The sequence below is a fragment of the Alligator sinensis genome, unplaced genomic scaffold, assembly GCF_000455745.1.
Source record: "Alligator sinensis unplaced genomic scaffold, ASM45574v1 scaffold781_1, whole genome shotgun sequence".
NCBI lineage: Eukaryota > Metazoa > Chordata > Crocodylia > Alligatoridae > Alligator > Alligator sinensis.
This window is the reverse complement of record NW_005841845.1, coordinates 4,800,352-4,810,450: the sequence shown is the minus strand read 5'-3', so window position 1 is coordinate 4,810,450 and position 10,099 is coordinate 4,800,352. Positions and strand designations below refer to the sequence as shown.

General features: G+C 63.4%; 1 protein-coding gene across 1 annotated transcript in view; it reads right to left on the bottom strand.

Annotated features, from left to right (window-relative positions):
* Window positions 1-8,754, bottom strand: part of SLC6A9 (solute carrier family 6 member 9) — a 12,264-nt gene extending 3,510 nt beyond the window's left edge. The window contains exons 1-12 of the mRNA XM_025207170.1: window positions 8,601-8,754; window positions 8,263-8,394; window positions 5,923-6,184; window positions 5,663-5,795; window positions 5,426-5,560; window positions 5,046-5,149; window positions 4,741-4,978; window positions 4,391-4,525; window positions 964-1,063; window positions 575-675; window positions 177-347; window positions 7-27 (exon numbers count right to left, since the gene is read on the bottom strand). Of these exons, the coding sequence (XP_025062955.1) occupies window positions 7-27; window positions 177-347; window positions 575-675; window positions 964-1,063; window positions 4,391-4,525; window positions 4,741-4,978; window positions 5,046-5,149; window positions 5,426-5,560; window positions 5,663-5,795; window positions 5,923-6,184; window positions 8,263-8,386 (1,524 nt within the window). The 5' untranslated portion in view covers window positions 8,387-8,394; window positions 8,601-8,754. The remainder of the gene's footprint in view (window positions 1-6; window positions 28-176; window positions 348-574; window positions 676-963; window positions 1,064-4,390; window positions 4,526-4,740; window positions 4,979-5,045; window positions 5,150-5,425; window positions 5,561-5,662; window positions 5,796-5,922; window positions 6,185-8,262; window positions 8,395-8,600) is intronic.
* Between the last annotated feature and the right edge of the window lie 1,345 nt (window positions 8,755-10,099).

Below are 10,099 nucleotides of genomic sequence, written 5' to 3'. Positions count from 1 at the left end.
GCTGGCCCGCGTGGCGTTCTTCACGCGCTGCCGGGAGGAGACGACGGTCAGCAGCCTTGCAGCTGCCCCTGCCCACCACGAGCCCTCGCCATCCCCCTCCGGCTGCCCTACCAGGGGCACCGGGCACTGCCAGCACCGGGGTCGGTGGGTGGGGGACCCCAGGGGCACAGGCCCACCTGCAACAGGGTGCTGCCGTCGGCACGGCAGATGCGATACAGGGCGTAGGCAGGGATGCAGAGCACGGAGGACAGCGCCATGAGGAAGCCGACGGCCACGGCCCAGCCCGGGTAGACGTAGTCGTTGTAGGCGATGGGCCGGTACTGGATCACCGTGAACACCAGGATGAACTGCGGGCGGGAGCCGGTGCTCAGCGGGGCGCTCAGCACGCCGTGACCCCCTCCCTGCCCCGCGCCGTGGCCTTGACACCGCCACCTCCCCTGCTGCTGGGTGCACCCCGCAGCAGGCATCGCCCCCCTCCCCTGCTCTTGGGGAGCACCGAGTCAGCGGGGTCACACGTCGCCCCTGCCCCCCCACGTCCACCCGTGTGCAGCCCCCGCCAGGTGCCAGCACTCACGAAGATGATGGCCGGGGAGAAGAAGCGCCAGCAGATCTGGAAGAAGAGTGGGGGCGGGAAGCCCAGCATCATCTCGATGTCCTTGAAGTAGTTACGGTGCCCTGGGAGGGGGGCAACAGGCAATCAACACTGGAGGGGGGGCTCCCCTTGCCCCCCAAAGCAGGGCCGGGCTCCACCTGCTGCCAGCGTGTCACATGCATGTACCGTCTGGCCCTGGCATGGCACAGAGGTGAGAGCAGACCCTAACGCCCCCCCACCTCTGTCGAAATGGGACCAGGACCCCGAGTCCTGCCTCTGCCTGACCCCAGCCGAGGCTGGCACCCGGGGCAGCCCCTCTCTGCAGCCTGGAGGAGCGCCGGGCAGGCTCCGGGCCCGTGTCCGGTACCTACCGTAGACGTACATGATGGCGACACACATGATGCAGGAGATGACGACCAGGGAGAAGCTGGCGGCGTAGTTGTCCATCAGCAGCAGCCAGTAAATCCCAGCCTGCAGGAGCGCACGGGGCAGGTGGGACGGCAGGTTGGCCCCAGGGTCAAGGCATCAACCCCTGGGGTCAGGGCACAGCCTGCCTCAACCCAGACATAAGCAGCCCCTTGCTGGCTCCTCGGCCCCCTGCCCACAGCCCAGACCCCCAGCACCATGGGTCCGGCTAGTGCCAGGATACAGCTGGGGCCGTGCACGGCCAAGGCCCACCATGAAACTACCAGCCCCCAGGGAAGACATGGGGCGCAGAACAGGTGAGGGCCTGGGGCCACGGGTGCAAGAAGAGAGTGGGTCTGAGGTGCTGAAGGGGGGGTCATAAATTCCCAGAGCCGCGGGGCTGGCAGGGAGCTGTGGGGTCCCATCCAGTCCAACCCTCCCCGAGGCAGGATCAGTCCCATTCAAACCAGCCCAGACAAACCCCGTGTCTAACCTCGGAGCAACACAACAGTCACCCCTGGCACAGCCCCAGGCATCGCCCCCGCCCCAGGGATATGGAGGGGGCTGCAGCTGCCAACGCCCTGCTGCTGCAAAGGGGGGTCATAAGTGATCCTGAGACCCCAAGCCGAGGCCGTGCCCCCACTTCAGAGGAAGGCAAAACCCCTCCCCAATGCATACCAGTTTGACCAGAGTGGAAATCCCTTGCCGCACTGGGTGCTGGCTATCATGCCTCTCCTTGAGCCCCTCCAGCAATGGAGAGCCCCCCCTGCCCTGGCATCTCTCCCACTGCTGCACCAGTGAAGTGTTTCCTGATCCGACCTAAACCTGCTTTGCTGCAACTTCAAGCCGCTGGTTGCATCCTCCCTGCCGCGAGACAAGGTGCTCTCTCCTCTCTCCGGCAGCTCAAGAGGGGACACGGCTGCAGCTGCAAATACCCGAAGGCGCCTTTTCCACAAGCTGAACCTGCCCAGCTCTGCCAACCTCTCCTTCCAAGCCCCTGATCATCCTCGTCTCTCTCCAAGTTCTCTAAAACGTGGAGCCCCGAATGGCACAGGAGGCTCTAGATGAGGCCTGGCCAGCACCGAGCGAAGAGGCACAGTCATCCCTAACGCTCCTATTGATGCAGCCCCAAACCACGTCGCATTTTGTGCAGCTGCCTCAGCGCACTCATCGAGTCTGCGGTCACCGAGACTCCTGCGTCCTGCTCCGCGGTGCTGCCGTCCAGCCGGACATCCCCCATTTGGCGCATGCTCCTTCTCCCAAGGGTAGCACCTTGCACTTGTCAGCACTGAACTCCCCCCGGGTCGCTCCAGCCTGGTTTTCCAATCTGTCGGGATCCTTCTGCATTGCACTCCCGGCCTCCAGCATGTTCATAGTCCTGCCACCCACTCCGATGTGGAAGGAGAGTCCAGCCGGCCCTTTGCAGCGCCCAGATGTAGCTGCTCCTCGGGCAGTGGCTCTCAGGCTTTGCTGACTCCAGGCCCCCCCTGGGGAGACTCCAGGCCCCCCTCAAATGCAGTCACAGCAGAGCCGGCAGAGGTCACATCCAGTCCAGCCCTCTGCCCGAGGCAGGATCAGCCCTGTCCCAACCAGCCCAGACAAACTATCATCTAAACTCTGCATCAGACTCAACCCTGACACAACACCCAGCTAACACCCGACCCTACCCCTGGGAAAGCACGGCAGCCGCAGCAGCCAACGTCCTGCTTCTATGAAGAGTTGTCAATATTCGCTCCAGAGACCCCAGGCAGAGGCCGTGCCCCTGCTACAGAGGGAAGCAAAATCCCCATCATCCCTTCCTGACCCCAAATTTGGCCTCGGGTCTGACTCTGAGCGGGGGGGCAAGACCCTCTAGCCAGGGGCCTCCAGAGTCGGCACAGCCTAGTTGAAGTCCCCAGCCTGGGCTGCAGCAGCAGCACCCAGTGCCTCTGGGGAGGCTTCAAACCCGACACATGGGGCAGGAGCAACCAGCAGAGCCCAGAAGCCTGCGCTGTGCAGCCACTTCTCAAACCCTGCCAGCGATGGAGAGTCCCTCCTCCCCTGGCATCTCTCCCACGGCCTCCCTGCTCTGACAGTGAAGAAATGTTTCCTGAGACCCAACCTAAACCTGCCTTGATGCAGCTTCAAGCCACTGGTCCACGTCCTGCTCCCTGCAGCGAGAGAGGAGCGGAGCTCTTCAGGTCGGCGCATGCCCCTCTTGGCACCTTTTCTGCAAGCTGAACGTGCTCCGCTCTGTCAGCCTCTCCTTGCCTGCCAAGCCCTTGAGCATCTTTGTCGCCCAGCCCTGGATCTTCTCTAACATCTCCATGTCCTTTTTAAAACGTGGAGCCCCGGATGGCAGAGTCTCCAGATGAGGCCTGGGCACTGCCAGGCAGTGGCACTGTCACCTCCCGTGTCTCGCACCTCATGCTCCTATTGCTGCAGCCCAATACTGCAGCAGCCTTTTGTGCGGCCGCATCACGCTGCAGCCTCCTACCAACTCCCAGGTCCTTCTCCATGGAGTTGCATTCGGCCAGGTGCTTCCACTCTGCATTTGTGTTATAAATACCAGTTCTTTATGTTCCCTTGTTCTTCCACTAGAGAAATCCTGGAGCCTTCTGCTGCAAAGAGCTCGGCATGCCCAAGGCAAGTAGGAGGCTTCAGTTCTGGATTCGTCTGAAACCCTGGGTTGATGCTAGGTTGATGCCCACCTCCCGGTGCTAGCGTGGTATGGCACCCTGCAGCATATCTGAAAGGACCTCCAGGGCCCCTGGGGCAGCCCGGCGGAGAACCCCTGGGCTAGACCATCCCTGATGACCCCTGGGCACAACCTCTGTTTGCCACGGCCAGGGATGGACGGAGACAGAATCGCAGAAAATGAGGGTAGGAAGGGAGCTCAGGAGGTCACATCCAGTCCAACCCCTGCTCCAAGCGGGACCAGCCCCAACTACATCATGCCAGCCAGGGCTTTGTCTACCTGGGTCTTCAAAACCTCCAAGGATGGAGATTGCACCACCGCTCAGGGCAGCCTATTTCAGTGCCTCACCGCCTTCCTAGTGAGAAAGCTTTTCCTAATATCCAACCTAAACCTCCCTTGCTGCAGCTTGAGCCCATTGCTGCTTGTCCTGTCATCTGCCCCCACTGAGACCAGCCCAGCTCCATCCTCTTTGCAGCCCCCCTGCAGGGAGTTAGAGGCTGCTATCAAATCCCCGCTCGGTCTTTTCTTCTGCAGACTAAACGAGCCCATTTCCCTCAGCCTCTCCTCGGTCACGTGCCCCAGCTCCCCTGGCTGCCCCCAGGCAGGCCGTACCCCTGCCCCATGGCTCTGACAGGGGATCGGGGTTGCTCCGTGGGCACTATGTGGCATGCACCGGGAGGCCGACAGCCCGTGGGCAGGGGCAGTCGAGTGCCTACCTGGGTGGTGAGCGGGATGCCCAGCAGGAAGCCAACTACCGCTATGCCCAGCGTCACCAGGGTTTTGCGCCGCAGGATCCACTCGTTGCCGATCTCATCCACGATGGCCGTGACCAGTGTCTCCAGCAGGCAGAACTGCGCGGGAGCGGCTGTCAGGGCGGGGGGGCCTGGCACTGCCCCAGCTTCCCCTGATCCCAGGGCAACGGGAGCCCCGATCTGGGCAGATCCCTGCTCCTACCCCCTGGGGTCCCTCTCCCCCCAGCCTTGCACTTGGGAGCCCCTCCACCCCCCATAGCTAGGGGCTGTGCCTGCCCCTGCCCCGCTACCTGGGTGCCCCCTCCCTACCATACCTGTGTGCCCAGCCCCAACAGGATGAGCATGAAGAAGAAGAGGATGGACCAAAGGGGCGAGATGGGCAGCAGGGTCAGAGCCTCGGGGTAGGCCACGAAAGCCAGACCAGGGCCGTGGTCAGCCACGCGCGACACATCCACGCCCAGGTGATGCGCCATGAAGCCCAGGATGGAGAAGATGACGAAGCCGGCGTAGACGCTGGTGGCGCAGTTGGTGATGCTGATGATGATGCTGTCCCTGCGGGGGGCAGAGAGGGGATCAGCGGGGCCGGGGGGCAGCCGGGGGGCTGGGCTGGGGGTCTCACCTGGAGCTGTTGTTGTGGAACTTGTTGTAGGAGGCCATGGTGATGAGCCCGCCCCAGGCGCAGCCCAGCGAGTAGAAGATCTGGGAGGCGGCGTCGCCCCACACCTGCCGGAGGATGGCGTTACTGCAGCAACGGCCCCTGCGCCCCCCCCACGGCGTCCCCCCCATCCCCAGGGGGCTGCGGGTCGGGAGTGAGGGGTGCAGGCATGGCTGGGATCCTGGGGGGCTGCAGGCAGTGTCTGGGGTCCAGCCAGTGTGACCCCAGCTGCCCCAAATGCTGGCGGCTAGACTGTGGGGCTGGGTCCGAGCAGGGCACAGGGTACTGGAGCGACTGTCCCCCCAGGTAGGGCATCCCCGGGGTCACCCCCAGGCCCAGCCCACCTTGGCATCCAGGATCTTGTCCCACTGGGGCATCAGGTAGTAGGTGATGCCGCTGACAGCGCCATCCAGCGTGATGCCACGCACGAAGAGGATGGTGAGCACCACGTAGGGGAAGGTGGCTGTGAAGTACACCACCTGCGGCGACGGACATACGGACGTGTCAGTGGCGGCCACCCCCAGGCAGGGGCAGCTCCAGGACAGGGGTATGAGGGGGTGCAGAGGCCAGACTCTACTTGCTTTTCCGGATGACTTGACGCCCTTGATGAGGCAGAGGAAGACAACAACCCAGGAGACGCCGAGGCAGCCCAGCAGCGGCAGCCGCACCTCGCCCAACTGCCCGATGTCGTCCGACAGCTGCAGCACGTACCGCCTGCCGGGCACAACCATCAGACGTGCCCGGTGCCTGCAGCCCGGCCCCGAGCCCCTACCCACAGGCTCCTAGCATCCCTGTGGCCTGGGTGCTCCCACGCCCACCCCCACGGCAGCCATGCCCCCACCTCCAGTACTCCTCGCTGGGGCTGGTGCGCTTGAGCGTGTGGTTGAGCAGGCGGGTGAAGTTGTGGGTGGGCAGGGGGCCCGAGCGGTTGCTGGCAGCGTCCAGGACACCGGCGCAGTCGCCCGTGTTCCAGGCGTTGCCGCAGTAGGTCCAGGGCAGCACCCGCGTCATGGAGGCGAAGAAGTAGTAGAAGGCGACGCAGATCACCACGTTGTAGTAGATGCCGATGTAGGTGGAGACAACCATCATCCCGCAGCCCACGCCTGCGGACGAGGCCATGAGACACGGGCTGCACTGGCGTACCACGCTCTGGCCAGCACATGCAATACACGTATGCAGTACGACTGTGCCACCCCAGCGTGAGCTGCACCAGCACATGCAATGCATGTCTGCGCAACGTGAGTGTGCCACACTAGTGAGCAGCATCACTGCATGCAACACAGCCACACTCATACAAACAGCACCATGTGTAACATGAGCGTGCCTCTCACCAGTGAGCAGCACCAGCACATCCAACATGAGTATGTATAAGGTGAGCACGTGCAATGTGTGCACCACACCAGCACATGCAACCCAAATGTGTGCAACGGGAGCACATGAACAGCAAGAGCATGTCCATCTAGTGTGTCAGGAGCATGCATGCAGCTGAGAACAAGCGTGCTCCCATGCAGATGCCGGAAGGGGGGACTGTCACAGGGGCCATGTCTATACAAGGTGCTTACTGCACAGTAGCTCGTTACTACTGCCCCGTAGCTTTGCGTGGCACAAACCGTGATACGACGCTGCTGCACAGTAGTAACAAGTTACCGTGCACTGAGCGCCACCAGGAAGCCGTGCGGGGATGCTACTGCGCAGTAACAGCCGTGCAGTCAGTGTCTCATGTAGACGGGGCCAGGGTGGTGGAGAGGCCGAGCGGGCGAGAGGCCTGGGGCTCAGGGGTGGGCAGAGCTGCAGCCCAGGAACGCTTGTGCTAGACAGGAGCTCCTGGGGCAGGACTGGGGGGGCTGCATGGGTGCACTTGTGACCCCCCTTGGATTCCTGCTCCTCCCAGAGCTTAAACCCAAGGGCCTGGTTGTAGCAGCAGCTGGCCGTGGCAGCTCTTCTAGCCAGGCTGCGCTGACTTCGTGGCTTGTTGTCGACCACCCGATTCCTGCTAAACTCTTCGCTCCACAGGTGAGAACGCCTCTCTCCTTCCTCGCTGGTCTTCAACAGCTCCACTAATGGAGCCTTTCTTCTGCAATGAACTGCTCCCTGCCACCGCTTTCACCTCTAGCTAAACACGAGCTCAGGTGTGGAAATGGGAGCTCAGGTGAACATTAACTCGGGCGTGGAGGTGACTGTCAAGGCGCTCAACTGCGTTCTGTATGTTTAACGACTCCAGGACTGACGAATGCAGCGTCTTGGGAGCCTTTTGCCTAATTGGCTGCGGTTTGACATGTAATCTGTGACACCGCAAATGAAGGCATGTCCCAATCAGGTCGGGTGCTTTTTTGCTTCAAGCTTCAACTGAAGACAACAGCCCCAGGCCCCGAGTTTGTGAGTGAAGCTTCCAGTTTCTTTTTAACTGGAGAAAAATGCATGTTGTGTTGGATGGGATTATTTGGGGTCAGGCCATGCCCCCCACTGCAGAGGAAGGCAAACCCCCCAGTCTGGACCAGTCTGAGCTTGGGGGAATCCCTTCCTGTCCCCAGTGCAGTGTGGGACTGAGCCTGAGTGCAGGGGCAAGACCCTCCAGCCAGGACCCTGCAGGGTTGGTGCCAGCAGAAGCATTGGCACAGCCACGTCCCCATCCCAGCCAGCACCCAGTGCTGCTGAAGGACAGCGTGTGCATTTGGGGGAAAACATGCAAGGCAGCACACCTGCGTGCAACACATGTGCATGGGAGCACATATGCCCAGGAGGGCAGGCCTGAGTGTGCATGAAAACATGCACGAGTCCCAGGGCTCAAGTGTGCCTGTGAGCACTGTGATGCACATGCTGGATTAAGTATGCCCATGCGCACACATGTGTGCTGGGGGAAGCATGCCCATGTGAACACACATGTGCCGAGATAAGTATGCCCATGAGAACTGTGGTGCATGTGCACACACGTGCCAGGGCTGAGTGTGCCTCTCCGCAGCATTACATGTCACATGCACGTGCTGGGGTGATTGTGCCCATGTGTCCCATGGAGCGTGTGCACATTATGTGTGCCAGGGTAAGCCTGCCCATGGGCTCCATAGTGTGTGCATATGTGTGTGCCAGGCTGAGCCTGCCCGTGCTCCCCACGGTGTGTGCACGTGCATGCACTGGGCAGTGCACATCTGTGGGTGCTGTGGTGCGTGTGCCAGAGGGTGCTCACCTTTGAAGATGGGGCAGACCTTCCAGACGCCGAGGCAGCCCTGGCTGGCGAACTGCCCAAAGGAGAGCTCCATGAAGAAGAGCGGGATGCCGCAGAACACCAGCATGATGAAGTAGGGGAACATGAAGGCACCTGGCACACAGGGGGGGCAGATTCAAACCCTGGCACCCTAAGCCCTCACAGCCCAGCATCCCCGGGCTGCTCCCACGGACCCGATGCTGCAGAGAGCATGGGGAGGGGGCAGCACCTGCCAACCCTGTGCACCCAGACAGCGCCCGCAGTGGTGCCCGCCAGCCCCACCCGAGCCCAGCACCCCCAGCCCGCCCGCCAGCACGCACCCCCGCCGTTGCGGTAGCAGAGGTAGGGGAAGCGCCAGACATTGCCGAGCCCCACGGCGTAGCCCACGCTGGTCAGCACGAACTCGATCTGGTTGCCCCAGTTCCCGCGCCTGACGTTCTCGTCCCGCTTGGCCTCCTCCCCGGGCACCGCGCCATTCTGGGGGCGAAAGGGGGTGTTAGCACAGACAGCCCCGGCCCCCCCCAACCCCCCGGTGCAGCCAGCGCGCCCTGCCGGGGGGCAGGGACAGAGCAGGGCTGGGGCCCCCCCAGCGGCGGGCAGGGGGCGGCCGGGGCTCATACCAAGCAGAGCTGCCGCGGCCGCACAAAGGGGCCTCTGTTTCCGCGCACTCACCCCCCCCACCCCAGCATGGCAGGGGGGGGGGGGGCCAAGCCGGATACGCCCCCTCCACTGCAGCTGGGGGGAACCCCCCTCACTCCTGGGCTGGCAGAGAAGGTGGGGGATGGGACCCGGATGCCTGGGTTCTCCCCGTCTGGAGAAGGGGAGTGGGGGCTGGCAGGGGATTGCACCCCAGATGCCTGGGTCCTGCAAGGGGACAGGATGGGGGCTGGTGCCCAGCTGGGCTTGTCATCCCCACCGAGACCTGGCTGCGGGATGACCCCAGGCCCGCGGGCAGCCCGAGGCCGGGTATGGAGCTCAGTGGAGAAAGGCGCTTTGTCCCGGGTCGGCCCCTGCACCCCCCTGCGACGGGGCGGCCTCACACCCAGCAAACAAAGGAGCCGGCCAGCGGCTGCACCGGCCTGGCCCCCCGTCTCTGGGCTCCAGGGGCACCAGGGCCACAGCCAGCGCTGCACACGTAGGAGTGAGGGCCCTGGCACAGCCCTGACCCGAGCGGCTGGATGGGCAGGGATCTCCCACCCTGTCTTGACCCCAGCGCCCATCCGTGCCGGTGCCTGGCTCCAGGGCACCAAGCCGCCCGTCTCCTCCCCGCCAGGGCTCTGTCCCCTGGCTTGGGATGGGCGCAGGGCGAGGCCCCATACATGTGCGCATGCATGTGGCTCCTGCCCCTTTCCCGCCTTGCATGCTTATGTGTGTGTGTGTGTGTGTGTGTGCGCATGTGGGCTGGCACAGGCGCGGGCACCTGACCGTGTCATTCGATTAGGCGGGCAGCGAGGCGGGCACCGCGCCGGCCTGCCCCTCCTGCCAGAAGCATCCCCTTGACCCCTGGGCAAGGGACCATGGGGCTGAGGCCCAGGGGGCTGCTTGGCGTGGCCCTGGGGACTCTGCATGTGGATTCCCCGTCTTGCCAGGGGACCACGGATAAGTAGGCAAGTGTGTGCAGGCACGTGCAAGCGTGTGCAAGCATGTGCAAGAGTGTACAGGTATGTGCAGGAGTTTGCAGGCATTTGCAAGAGTGTGCAAGTATGTGCAGGTGCCCCAGAGCCAGGCCCGCCGGCTCCAGGCTGTGGGGAGGGGCTGAGACATCCGACCCCAGGAAACATCTCATCTGCGCCCTGCCCCGCGCAGGGGGTGGGCGAGG